This window comes from Uranotaenia lowii, chromosome 3 (assembly GCF_029784155.1).
Source record: "Uranotaenia lowii strain MFRU-FL chromosome 3, ASM2978415v1, whole genome shotgun sequence".
NCBI classification, from domain to species: Eukaryota; Metazoa; Arthropoda; class Insecta; order Diptera; family Culicidae; genus Uranotaenia; species Uranotaenia lowii.
In genome coordinates, this window is record NC_073693.1 from 316,507,001 (window position 1) to 316,521,840 (window position 14,840).

A 14,840-nucleotide genomic window follows, 5' to 3' on the forward strand; every position below is an offset into this window, starting at 1 on the left:
TGTGTTATTTTTGTGACAGTTTTCTGACATTTTTGTCACTATTTGGTTACATTTTTTGGCATTTTTGTGACATGTTTTGTAATTTTTGTTATAATTTGTGTTATTTTTGTGACATTTTGATGACATTTTTTGATATTTTTGTGACACTTTTGAAACATTTGTGTGACATTCTTCTTCTTCAAGGCACACAAAAGAAAAAATCTCCCTCGTGAGGAAAATGTTTTAAAAAGATAAAAAAAGCCTTAACTTTTATTGTTTCCCAATTTAAAACGTATTTCTACCTTTAAATTGAAATTTAGTTGTATTGAATTGAACACTTATTCATGTCCAAGGAATAGGTTATGGGATGAATTTGAAAAAAAAATGACTCCTTCATTTAAAGAAAAAAGGCTTTGGCAAAAATTTCTGGCTTCCAAGATCTATCGATTCATGTTAAAGTGTAACAAAAACGTACCCATCAGAAAATGTCTCCTCAAAAATGCTCCATTATCTGCAGCACCTTTGCGAACGGAGGTGGAAAAAAGTACCATGAAAGTACACAATTCTCGCCGGCCATTAAGCTTCTGGACTTTCACGAGGATTCCAGACAGACCGAAGATCTCGTACACGTGCGGGGGTGTATAATGCGGGTACCGGAGCTCCCAGATGAATCCGGACCACAAAAGATGCAATTAAAAGTGGTGCATACGTACCTTCTAACAACTGCACGTACACTCTTCCTTTTCAGAAGTGGCTGGCGGATATTCAACTGTTAGTTGAGGTGAGAAAGCGAGGGGCAGGTAAGACATTTCAAACATAGAATAGTAAAGGGGAAAGTCAGGGGGTATATGGCCAGTAATTAAACACTCGTTCGTTTTACACTCCCGGGGCCCGGGGATCAACTTAGACGAGGTGGTTTGGCTTTGCTGCTGAAGGCTGAGGAAACGAAATGAAAATGACTGGCAACGACTGGAACGTGTTTGGAAAAGTTTTCAACATGCACCGGTGAGATTCCTTTTCTTCGGAAACATTCTGGAATGCTCTTAGCAGCTGGTATCAGGCAGACTTTAATTGAGGAACTTTAGGTGAAATAGAGCTGGTAGCGCACATATTAGAGTTTGGAAGCAATGATCGGCGGAGGGACGCACGTTGGCAGGCCAATTATGCGACGTTTTATCCATTTTAAAAGCATGGAAATTGGAGGAAAATTCATCATATTCAAGTTGTGATGAGTTTTTCATGTTGCTCATTGAAAATATTTACTAATGTTAAAATTACAATTTTAAAAACGAAATGATTCAGGGTTCACTATTTCTCATACTACAAGTTTCATAGAAATTTCGTCTTGAAAATAAAATGACTGACAGTTCTCAAGCGCGCAAACAAACGTTTAGGTAAGTTAGGATAAGTACTGTTCTTGGAGTGAATTGATACCTCAGCCGTATTTCGTAACCTGAAAGTGATGTGGTGATTTCAATAATGCCTTATTTGGTTCTATTTGCTTGATTCGTTCAGAGCCTTTAAAAGGCAAAAGATATAGCTAAGTTTCCTTAGCAGATGTCCGCGAGTTCGAGCCCGAGAGTAAACATCGACCACAGTTGTCCAGGATACTTAAATAACTTTCTGCCAACTGCAACGTTGATATAAAGTCGCAAATGCCATAATGCTGGTCAAACGACTATAATCGAAACAAAAAAAATAAAAAACCTAGAATCGTGCGACCAAATATCTTCCAAGATATTGCTACCCGTGTGAAAGTGAATAAAGAATGTTACAAGTGAGTGACTAGCGTCCCCAAAAAAATGCAAATAAACTTAATAGTCACCTTAGCCTAGGTCAGGAAAATATAAATTTTGCTGCAGCATTTTTGCAGCATTTTTTACTTTTCGACAGAAAAATGAGCACTTTTCGAAAAGATTTGTAATCGTTTATGATAAAAATTCGTGTCGGAACCAAACAAAATCAACAAAGCTTTTGTTTCATAGATGAGGCATGCTCAGTATGGTGAAACTTGTAAACTTATCAAATGCAAAACTTTCTCAACAACTTAAAAAAAGATTTAAGAATGGTCATTCTAATGAATGGTGATTTAATCAAATCAATTTGACATTTGAGCGCATTTTTTGTTTTTTCTTCTGTTTTCCACCCCTGGACCTTAGCAAACTTAAAAACATACCGTAAAACGGGGTAACTTTGATCACCGGGGTAAATTTGGCCAACAATAAACTTTTCCACATGATCATCAATAACTCAGTCTATAGTTTGAATTTTTGAAAACTGTTTTCTACGTTTGAAAGCCTATCAATTGAGTATCAAATAAGCAAAATTGGGTTTGTATTTAAAATTTTTTTCTGTTAGTAAAAATCATATTTCAAAATCTTAAAACTTCTATTTTTCCAAGGCTCGCAAACAAAAGCTCTCTTGATGATACAAAAAAGCATTTAGAAGCAAATTGGTTGTATAATGTGAAAGGACAACTTTTTTTTTGTATATTAACAGTTATAGTGCTATTTTTGAAGTCATTTCATGATAAATTTTGGATATTTAAAAAAAAATAAGAACATTTTCTAAGAGTAAGCCCGTATTGGACAAATAGAGAGGAACCCTATCAAATGGTTAATTTTGAGGAAAAAATGGAAATGGAAACAGTGGAAGCAATTGACGAACAGCTCGAGATGTTTGGACGGTTCAAACATTTCAAACGGTTTGGATGATCCGACAGTCCAAACAGATCAGATGGCTCCGACGGTTCTGGCGGTTAATTGTAAGGTTTAAACGGTTTGGACGATTTGAACGGTTTGAACAAAAGTTTAAAAACTAATTCTCAGGCTAAATTCAGCCCTAACAAATCAACTTTGATCTTTTTTTTAAATTTCGTTAAGTCGATTTTGGTTTTTTCTTCCTAACAAAAAGTCTTATAGTGTTGGTGTGTTTTCGATCTTCGGCTGTTCCTGGTTATGATCGTTTCTATGGCGCGTATTTCATACACATCGGCGTAAATTTGCTGCAGAGTTTCGTGCTGTGGCTTCTGATAAGGTTTTAAAATACTAATCTTTTGAAACCACTAGATAAATTTAATAAATGAAAAAGTATTGGCATTTGTAGAAAACACTTTTGTTCAACGCGTTCAACCGATTTTTACTCGAAATGTTTATGGAATACATGGCAAATAGGCGATTCGCTTAGATGGGGCATAATTAAGCTTGCCAAATTGCCCAGTGTTATCCGGGTTTGTCCGGATATTTAATAAAAAAAAATTTATTCACTTTATTTGGAAAATCAAACACAAAAAAAATAAACTGTGTTTCATTATTTTTATGCTCCCAAAACGAAATTTTCTAAACAAGTTTTATGGAAAAATCTTGAATAGTTTGTGAAAGTCTAAAATACGAATAAAAATCTGTTTTTACAAAAAAAATATTTTTTTTTCTTTACTTTTTGTTGATTAATTACTGAGTTTTGATCAAATTTGCCCGAAAATTGTTCGGATATTCGGTCGACATAACATAGCATTGAATCAAAGCAATCTAAAGATTCCTTTTAATTCGACCACGGTAAATGAAAAGTTCATACCGTGGTTGAATTAAAAGGAATCTTTCGATTGCTTTGATTCAGTTGAATCATTCAAGCAAGTAGGCTCACAACATTATTGAATAACATAGCATGTTGCCCTATTGCAAGCAAAAGTAAAAAAGCTCCAGTTCGAGCAGTGAACAAAGCAATTTAAGATAACTTTCGGATGGATCTACTTTGACGTCTACCAAACTGTTTTATAAACTTTGCAATGACACAAATTATAGAACGGCACCAACACAGATAGCACATTTCGGTTACTGTTTACTATCGATTTTGGCATCAAACTCTGCTCGGGTTAGATCCTTTTCAAGTATAATGGTCTCTCGTCTATCCAAGATTACAAGAGTTTACTTTCGTTCCAGCGCGCTCCATTGAAAGAACGCATTATTTTTAAAATTTAACCACTTACAGGAAAGAAATCAGATACCTTATCGTTTATAGGGCTTTAAAAATAATAGAACAAAATGAATTCCAGTGAAGTCTGGGCCACTGAAAAACCTTGTCGAAACAAGTGCCGAGCAGTTTTCAATTGCTTATGGGAGCAAGACATCTTCAAAAAAGTTCTTTAAAAAACGATGATCAATAACGTTAAGGAAACCATACTTTCTACCACACGTATCCGAATAGCCGGGAGATTTTTTTTTAAATTTGGAAAAACAGGGAAAATAAACAGGAACTCTGAAAGCCTTTTGAGAGGTTTAAATATCGATAACGGAACTTTCAAACGCTGTTAATGCAACTTCTTTCAAGAAAGTCGAACACGTTTGCTAAACACTTTCTAACGCACCGTTCAAAATACTTCTATGTGTTTTAAAGAACCTATTTGAAAATTCTAAGCGACATGTTTAAAATGTCTGTCAATTGTTTGTAATGATTTATATAAGTAGTGGTATTTACAAATGGAATTCAAGAACTTTTCGAATTTTTGTTATCAATGTTAAGAAACTCGAGTAAATTTTTGATGATGAGATTTTTTGTTATTATTTATTTAGTGTACTGAAAGTCCTTTAAACGAAATATGATACAATTACTTTTAATCGATGAATGAATTTTGAAGTTAAAATTTTGAACTTGTCTAGTTACACGTCTTAATATGAACCCGTGGTTGGTGGGGTTTTTGTGTGTCAAGATTTGAGTTTCAATATAAAAGGTTAAGTGAATTGCAAATCGAAATGTAAAATTAAAAAATTATCAGACTTAGAGTTTTTTAATACTGATGGCAATCCAACAAAACTTATTTTGAAACAGCTTTTGGAATCAAGAAATTTCCTAGTAAATTCATTTCTTGAACTGAAAATTTTACTTGGGAAAATTCTCCATGACGGGGGGGGTGGGGGTTAAATCCTTAAGCCCCCCCCCCTCCGTTTGCACGGCCTGGTTTACACAAAACTTCAACACATAACAAGAATCGTAACAGTGTTCATATCTACCCTACAGACAAGGGGGTAATTATGAACACTAATCATATGCCCAAAAGCTGCAATTTAAAAATATGAATTAGTCTTTAATTTTCGCCTACTTTACAGAATTTGAACATTGAAGTCTATAACACTGAGTAATTTTGTTCATATTTACCCTACTTAGCCATACGTAACCACAAGTGCTAAAACATTTTTTTCTTCTTCTTCTTCTTCTACCAGCATATCCAAAAACGTATAAGCATCCTGGAAAATGAAAGTACCGTAAACTGGGGGAACATTGATCACTTTTTTGATTCATTTTCGAACATTTTGGAAGAAGTTTTGCAACACTTAAAAAATTCAAACCAAATTTCGAGTTTTGGGATAACTATGATCACTATGGATTTTTACGTATTTCAAAATCTTCAAAATTATTCTTTTGAAGCCAATTAGCACAGAAGGCTTAAAACATCAATAGCAGATTTTTTTGTATGGACTCAATTGAGTTTTTCAACGTTTTCTTTTAAATCCAATTATTCTCAAAAGATGAACAATGTTGCTGCATACATTTAGGGGCCAAAATTATAAACATCTCTCAATATTTTTTTACCTCAAAAACAAATGAAATTTTACCATCATGCAATTCCCTAGGTCCTTCCACTGTTCTTTTGTTTGTTTTTTATAGAAACTTAACCATTCGATAGGGTTTTTAGCCATTTGTTTAATTTGTTTTTTTGTTTTTTATTTCCAAAAATTATCATATAATGACCATAAAAATAACTTTAAAATTATACCTTTACATAGAAAAAAAAGTTAATTTTTAATATTGAACAGTCCATTTGCTTCTAAATGCTATCATTTTATCAGGTGATGTTTGTTTTTGAGTATTCGAAAAAACAGATATTTTAAAACTTTATAACTACATTTTAGGTAATATAAAAAAAATCTCCAACTACAAACCAAATTTAGCCTATTTGAACTCAATTTATTTGCTTTCAGACGTAGAAAAAAGTTTTCAGATATTTTAACTTCAGACTTGGTCAACGATGATTAACTGCAAAAATTCAGACTGATCAAAGTTCCCTCAGTTTACGGTACTTTCGTGCTTCATTTTTCTTTTCAACGTAATTTCTGTTACATAAGACATGCATTGCAGAGATAACTACGACCAGGCCAAACATGTGGTAAATGCCGCAAAATATTCTGGAACAAGGGAAGGAATGAAGCGTAAAGTTCCCTACCAAACGCTTCATATAGATTACTAATATACCTACAACAAAAATTGAAAATTGCTACACTAATCCCCATAAATTGTGTATAAGGAAAATTATTCAATATAAATGTTTAAAATAGTACAAAAGATTGGATCTCACCAAATAAGTCTACGTTGTGTTCGGCGAGGAAACCTTTCCTCTAGTTCGGACAGCCCAGCAAACATGAATTCGTATCAGAAATGATATCTTTAGTCGTTTACAATGATGTGGCAAATCGCAATTCCATTTGCATAGTGAAAAAATCGTATAGAATGTCGGCTTAAGTTAGTTTAAATCGGATAACATAGAATGATCACCATGTTTGTAAATTTTGAAACTATTTGGCTTCCGCACGGGCTTTAAGTGATAAAATCATCGTCATGTTCTCTCTGCAACCATCAGTGCATCGAGATTGCTTAAAATCAGATGGAAATTGATTGATATTGACCAATGAGAAAACTGGAATTTGAATTTGAAAGCTATGAGAGCTAAATCTAGCGCTCTCTTGCATTTTTTGATAGGTACAAATGAGGTGGCGGATAACGCCCAATTGGTGTAGTTTTCGTCGCTTTAGAAAGAAATGAAATTTAAGTTTGTATATTGTCTCCACTTTTATAGGTAAATGCTGTTTTTTCTACTTTCATACGATCAGTTTTAAGCAATCTGAAACATATGTTACTCAATCACTTTTAAGTTTCTAGTTTAATTTTGATATAATTCCAGATTTTGATGGACGAGAATAAAATCGTGCGTGCATTGCCCCAAAATTCATGGCTCACTCCTGCTTCAGATCACAACCAGGGACGGGATAATGTCATAGTCATGAGCCAAAAAACTGCGACTAGTGACCCATTCTTTTCCTCACATGTCGTTAGTTTAAGATTTTTTCGAAATGAAAGCATGCTATGAATGATTATTTTGGTAAAGAAAGATTTTTCCATTCTGTCATTGATCATTGAAATCTCCAATATATCGGTCATGACATGATAGTTAAAATGGGTCATGAGAAATATCACCAATGTAATTTTTTGCAACTTTGTTTGCCAAGCTGATTTTCAAATATTATACTACGGCAAACACTAACTAACAATAGTGTGTGGCTGAAGATTAATCTTCGGTTACATCGCCCACTCTTCTCATACGTGAAATATATTTCCATCACGTGAATATGAATGGTATTTACATTCACATTATCGGAATATTTCTGTCATGACATGACCCATGACTGATCATATTTTCTTGGGTATAGTGATCCAAAATAAATTACGCCGTCAACGTGAATGAATGAAAATTTTCATGCCTGACACAACACTGACTTACTAGAAAGAAAAAGTCGGTTATTTTTTCAAAATTGACTATTTCCATCTTTCGGGTCTATTCTTTAAAGAAAAAAGCATTGCACAGAACTAAACCCAGGATGGAACCATAAAGAATACAGTGTTTTCAAAATAAAATGAAATGACTGGAATCTTTGACAAAGAAGTTACTTTAAAATTTATTGTCAAAAGATGTGGAATCTTCGTAGATATTAGTCTATTCTTTCAAGTGGATTAATGAGTAAATAAATAGAAGATCAGCTGGACATCTAGCGACAATGTGGTAAAATAGGACCAAATAAATCTGTTTGAAAGATTGGAAAGTTACAAAAAAAAGTCTATTGAGGTAAAACCGATGATTGTCAATTTTGTTTTGAAGCAGATGTGTACCATGTTTGGGTTTATTACTATGTTTTAGACTCTTATCAATCATAGATCCTGTACTAACCGTAGTTTATAGTTTATCAACTTCAGTTTCAAACGAGCACAAGTATCAAAGAAAGATCTCCGAATCGATAACTGAAACTAGCATTCGTCGCCTAGAAATGAGCCCAAGAATGGAAACACTCCTCCCCCATCTGTTTCAAATTCGACGACTCCATCTGGCTATTGTCAGCTGTCCGGCCGAGAGTCGCACGGAATGTACATCCAATATGGTTACTGTCAGTTATCGTAATCGAAATATAATCACTCGGACAGTTTTCTCATCACCATTCGGAACAAATGTGTCTGTCTATGGCGCACAACAGTTACTAGAACCAGATGTATGGACGCCCATTTTTTTACGACCCGGTAGATAGTGATAGTTTCGTACTGACGAAAAAAAATCGTTACCACTTGGACAAACCGGTTGGAGCGTTTCGTCAGTCGTTTTTCTGATTGCTAATAGTGGAGCCGAGATTGGGTGAATCCAGATTCGAAACCATACGAAATATGAACCTGGAGCCGGCATCGATTCCTTCTCAGCTGGACAAACATTCCGGAATCAAAGTTTTGTGCGCGGTATTCTTGGCCCTAGGGAGTACAATTTCCGGTCTGCTGTTGCCAATTGTGCGACGGAATACCTTCGCAGGCATCAATCCGCGAATGGTTTCCGGATTGGCGGCGTGTTTCGATGCCGGAATGCTGATGGCCACGGCTCTGGTTCTTATGCTACCGAATGCTCTTAGCGGTCTTCCGCGCTTTGCCGAGGTCATATTCAGCGGAGGATATTTCCTGAAATATGCCATCCAAGAGATGCTGGAAGGTTCTGGTGCAAGAATGCCGCGTAACAATGTAAAGACTAATGTCAATCAGATTGACGGTGATTCCGATGGATATGCTAGCGGTGATGAGACATTCAAACTTTCCACTAGGTGAGCCACGGTAAGAGCCAATATTTGATAGTGTATTTAGGTTGAAATTTATATTAAAAAGATTGTGTTTAAACTAAAAAGATTTTTATTTAATTCTCATGCAAAAAAATCAAGATAAAACTTAAAATGTTTTCAGTATTCAATCGAAACTGAGGTATTTTTTTAAAAATAAGCTAAATTAAGTATGGTTTTTATTTTCTAGGAATTCGAGTCGGTATGAGCAGGAATCAACCCAGTCTCCTGAACCAGTATTTTATACTCGTTTTGCCACCAAAAAATTCTTGCTCTCAAATTGTGTTGTGCATGCCATTGTTGGCGGTTTGGCAATTGGAACTCAATATTCTGGTTCCAAGATCTGGCTTCTTTTGGGGGCCATCGGAGTTCATCTGTTCCTGAAAGCTTTTTTCCTAGGAGAACAGATGGTTACCCGGAACAGTGATACTGAAAACGAACCTTATCCGATGACCAATGAACCAGCCACACAAAAACTTCCTCAATGGTTCAATCGTAAAAGGACTATCCCAATTTTGATTTATTCTTCCGGATCTATCGTTGGAATTGTTCTAGGGATGGCTCTTAACAGAATTGATGACAGTGACAATCAAATCCTGATTTCTTTAGTGGAGCTTATCATTGGAGGGTTCCTGCTTGCTGTGGCCTGTAATGAAGTTCTACCCCTAGAGAGAGGCAAAAGACGTCCTGGAAAAGTTGATGGAGCTTTTCAACTTATGGCAGTTGTTTTTGGATTTACTTTAATTTCAGTTCTTACTTTGAATACATGATCGCATCTGTTATGGTAAAAATAAAATTATGTTTTTTTCCAAGAACTGATAAAATTTCTAAGAAATTCATTCCATTATCAGTTTTTCCAATATCGTGCTTTGCTTTGCACAGCTAGCTTTACAACTGTTTTATTTCAACCCTGAAAATTCTCTTTGAAACCGTTTGTTTCAAGGATGTTCTGAAAGTACGGTCAAATTAAAATCATTATCTATGAAAAGAACAGCTTTTAAAACTTCAATTAAAAACGCATCCCAAAAAAACAATTTCAGCCTTATCATGGCTAGCCCAACTTCGTTAATCATCAAGCTTCATAAAAAGCTTTCTATGCATCGAATTCTAGGCATCATCAGAGCTTTAATAAATAAAAAATCTTGCTATTAGGCACTATCCGAAAACGTCATCATGACTATGTCTTTAGTCTTCGTTAAAATCATTGTGCTGTAAGAGTTTGGTCATCAAAGCTTTTAGAATGCTTTTAAAATAGTATCTAGTAATAATTGCACCTCGTCAAATCTTTAAAATAAGGAAATTTTTATGGAATGTTAATATTCATAAAAAAAATTAAAAATCATCAAAAATATTTTTTAATTAATAAAATATAAATAATACGTGACACGATGACATAGCAAACATAATGGAAGTGATTGAAATATTTTCAAATGCCTCGATAATGCGTTTTGAAAAGGGCGGATACGCCAAATGAAGTTATCAGCTGAATGATATAGTATGGGAGAGTGGGGAATCATGGGCCACTTTTTTTCGTTGTTCCATAACTTCTTTATTATAAAAGATAAAATAAAAATAAAAAATGGTATGGTTTTCTGCATTTTCAAGGTTTCATAAGGTATTTTTGCAAAATTTTTAATAAGTTATTTTCCCCAAATTCTGACTTTTTGAAAAAAAGCAATATTTTTTGAATTTTGAAAAATGGTGGGGAATCGTGGGCCACCAAATCCAAATTGACCAAATAACATGCAAAGTTTATGAGTTGACCCAAAACTGTGATTTCCTAATTCATTTCGTTATTTTAAAGCAATTTCAGATGATGAAATAAAAAAGAGAGCTGTGAATGATCGCATAGATTCCAAAACCTGGCTCGCGAACGTTTTGGCAAAATTTCTTATATAGAATGGACAAAATATTTTTCATAACTCTTCATTTGGCATAAGAAAACTTTACAGATAGGTAAAACGTATTTTAAGCTCTGAATATGAATAAAAACATAAAAATATAGGTGATTCAAGATGTGTGGCCCACGATTCCCCACAAGCTAGGATTTGCAAATTGGTTGCGTTTGTGTGACTTATTGATGTTTCGTCAAAAATTCCTTTTCCACGTGAAAGGTCATGAAAAAACTAAGATCATAAGCGTATGAGCATATTTTTGTTATGCACATTAGGTTCCCTATCGATGAAATTAGCGGGTATTTTTTTAATTATGTAAGTAAATTTTTTTAACTTTATTTAGCTTGATAAATAAAAGAAGCATATGATGCGTATTTCAGTCAACAACATATAGGAATATATGCTCACGCAAAGCGACGACGATGACAGTTGGTTTGAGATTTTTATCTCAACACACATCTGAGATATTAAAACTGGCCCACGTTTCCCCATGGCCCACGATACCCCACTCTCCCCTACGTTCGGAGATCTACATTTGGGGTGTTAACTGAAGGATATATGGTTTTTGAGAAAAAAAGAAAGCAAAATAAAATTTTTGCTGGGAGCTTATGAAGCTGTCAAACTTTGAACGTGTTTTTTCTCGAAACAGTGATGTTGGCACATTCGCCGTATTCGAAATTCGATACCGAATTGACATTGTGAATCCATCAACATGGTGTCTATCACTTCCCTTCGATTTTTCAACCAACATAGTGTAAGTCAATTAAATGCTTAATAGCTTTATTATGGTCAGATAAATTGCTAATTAGTTTTATAAGGGTTTTATGAGAGCCATTTTTAAAAAAAAAAGCTGAATATTGACGTTTCTCTCGCAAACTAACCAATTACACGCGTTTTTTCATTTTTCTCAGTTGAACCAAATCAAGGCCATTTCAGCAGGACGTGTTCTTATTGGAGTCAACTTTCAAGAAGTTTATATATCTGTGTTTTAACAACTTCAATCATGTTCACAGCTTTAATATGTCACAACCGGATATTGTTCTATAACACTCAGCTCAAGACTAAAAAGGTGACTGGACTTTTAATATAGCTAAGCTAATCTCAATACTTAAAAGGAAATGGAAATATTCTAGAATTTTTGAAACAACTTACTTTCTCATAATATAACACTTAAAAACTAGTTTGGAAGCTCGAAGAACCAAAAAATACTTATTTTTAATTGCAATTAGACCATTTTCGCAAATAGGTCCCATTAAATTCCTAAGGGACTTATTTTGGACCACTTAACATAATCTTGGTATTGAACTTACTGATAAATGTTCATGGACGAATTAAGACGTTGTACGACGATATGAAAGAATAATGCACACTATTTCGATCACTTAAATTAGGATTTTTGGCATTATTTTATATAATCTACTTGCTAAAGCCCAAACTCGTTTAAGACGGGACTTCCATCGGCATGAAGCTAAGCCAATCATTGTTTTAGCCTTGGTGAGCCAAATAGAAATCCACTGTAGCATTTTTTAATTTTTGACAAAAAACTAAGCAGTTTTCAAAAAGAGTTGTTATCGTTTAAGAAAAAAAATATATGCCGGAATCATACAAAATCAACAAAACTATTGTTTTATTATAACAAAAAAAAGCTCAGATTGATGGAATTTCCAAACCTGATCAATTAAAAACTCACTTAAAAACTTTAAAAAAAATATTTATTTAAACCATTTTTAAGAAACAAAATTTGTTACCCACACACTGCACTATGGGGTTTGAGGCGGCAAAAAGTCAAAAATTAACTTCATGGTAATGATATTTGTCATATACCAGTTTGTAGCTTTATATTTAACTAAGATATCCTCAATTTTTCAGATCATTATCAGAAGCACTTATCGTTTCACAGACATCAGACTTAGAAAATTTTGAAAAATATACTTTTGATCCAATAGTTCATAGTTATAATAAAAACAAAAAATGGGTAATTTTTAACCATTTTAGAAAAATAGTATTTTTTATGTTAAACAACATTTAGCAAACATGGTTCATAACGTGCAGGAAGATGATTGTTATTGATTGTGACCATAAGCTATGATAGAATTTATATATCTGTAGGAATAGCTGAGATTTTTTAAAAACTACTTATTTCCCAAAAAATTATAAAATTTTAATACTGCATTTTTTTGCGGGTACTCTTTTATTCTTCATACAAAACTAAATAATCTTGAACAAAAATACCCTGAGTGCACAGTATTAAATAAGTACATGTTATAACCTGCAAATAAATGGAACAAGTTATTTGTACTAAATTTACATGACTTATGATGTAATGTAAATTCTCAAAACGAAAAAAATAACATTGTGAATTTACATGACCATAACAATGGCACCGTTCCGGCTCATTATTCCTTATTAGTTTTTGAATTATTGTTTTATCAACTACTAGCCATCAGCCTTGTAACAAAACATGCCAATCATTAAAAAGATACTCATAATGGTTTACACAACCGAAATCCACGAGCTCCAGATTTGAAACGGCATTTTCTTTGCGCATTAAATCGAACTTGCTGCTTACCAGTCGACCGTTCGGTGTTTGTTTGTGAAACGATTCTGCTCCAGGGTGTATCTGAATTTTTTTGTAGTTCCGTTAATACTTTTTGGATGGATGATTTTGAAAACATTTTTTTTTTATTTATTTTCCAAAATATAACACAAAGTTTATCTAGTATGTTCTTTGAATAATATAACTTGTTATTTGTTCGATGAACATTAAAATATTATTTGCAAAGTGATGGAATGTGTGGAAGGGATAATGAAACTGGTCACTTGTTTGTTTGAATATTTAACAATTCCCAACGATTCACTTGTTTAAAAATATATTATCCTGATTTTATTTGAATTTAAAAGTTAATACTTAAATTCAATAGTTAAAAGAAAAAATGCTTTCTTGTGCTGAAATTTTGGTAACAACAAATTGAAAATATTGTTGACCTTATTCTGCAATATTTTATTTAAACCATAAGTATGACTTATTTTTGTGCCATTCATTTTAAATTGTAGGATTTCATATCAACCAATATCGGTTAGAGTTTTTCTTATATTTAAAAAAATGGATACGGAAGGTCAATTGTAGCTTTGAACAAAATATCACTTCTAGTTTATGAAATTTTATCGAGTAATATACTGTTTTGATTTTTTTATTCAAAAAGGCAATACAGCATAATTTATACATGTTGTGAACAGTTTTAAAAGAATTTTATTTTTATAAAAATCGGCAAACATTTAGACACGCCCTGTGTGCGACTGCAACGATTTTGATTCCAAACATCGTTTCAAGCAAAAGTCATGTAAAAATACAACAAATTGATCCCAATGAGAAACCATGGTTTTTTTTAGGGCTGCTTTATAATATACAACACATATGACTGAATTTTACACGAAATCAAACTTTACATGAAATATAAAGCTCAGATTTTTTTTTCTGTGTGGTTTTGCTTTAATCTCTCACATATTTTTTGTGAACACCGAACTTAAAAATATGCACACGTTTCTGAAATAAGTTAATTTAAACAATTATTGTTTCAAAACTACACTACGCATTTTTACGAGTTAATGTTGCAAATTTATTGTCCTTTCTGAGCAAACATGTAAAACCAAAGCCGAAAATAGTTTGTATTGGGTTTCGAATGTAAAGAACTCATTTCATCTTCAAAAAAGTTCATAAATACTAAAATTATACTTTTTGCCGCCTCATTGTATGGGGCTGTCCCATAGTGCACTGGTCGGTAAGCATTTGAGCGATTTTTTTCTTTTGCTCTTTTTGCGCACTACGCTTTAAACCACGTTAATCTACCAATCCACATTTATGACAACTGTTTGATAAGCAGTTGTCAAAAGCTACAGCTTAAAGGAGCTTTAAACATGAAAAAATTGGACCTGCACCAATTCTTTATTTAGTCATTATTTTAAATGCTAAATGAAAAATTATTGACAGTGTGGTCAAAATGTAACAGTTATTCAGGGTTGATTTTCGAGAAAAAAAAACTTGGTTAGGTTCGAG

The 14,840-nt window shown here is 33.4% G+C and overlaps 1 protein-coding gene across 1 annotated transcript; it reads left to right on the top strand.

Annotated features, from left to right (window-relative positions):
* The first annotated feature begins 8,439 nt into the window (after window positions 1-8,439).
* Window positions 8,440-9,661, top strand: LOC129753764 (uncharacterized). The gene is made up of 2 exons (XM_055749612.1): window positions 8,440-8,879; window positions 9,082-9,661. The coding sequence occupies exons 1-2, from the start codon at window positions 8,458-8,460 to the stop codon at window positions 9,659-9,661; spliced, it is 1,002 nt and encodes a 333-aa protein (XP_055605587.1). The 5' UTR covers window positions 8,440-8,457.
* The last annotated feature ends 5,179 nt before the right edge of the window (window positions 9,662-14,840 follow it).

What these genes read in the sequence shown, in the direction of transcription:
- LOC129753764 (XM_055749612.1), top strand. Translation starts at nt 8,458, where the DNA reads ATGAACCTGGAGCCGGCATCGATTCCTTCTCAGCTGGACAAACATTCC. An exon ending in ACATTCAAACTTTCCACTAG is followed by an intron (nt 8,880 to 9,081) that starts GTGAGCCACGGT and finishes TTTATTTTCTAG; the next exon opens with GAATTCGAGTCGGTATGAGC.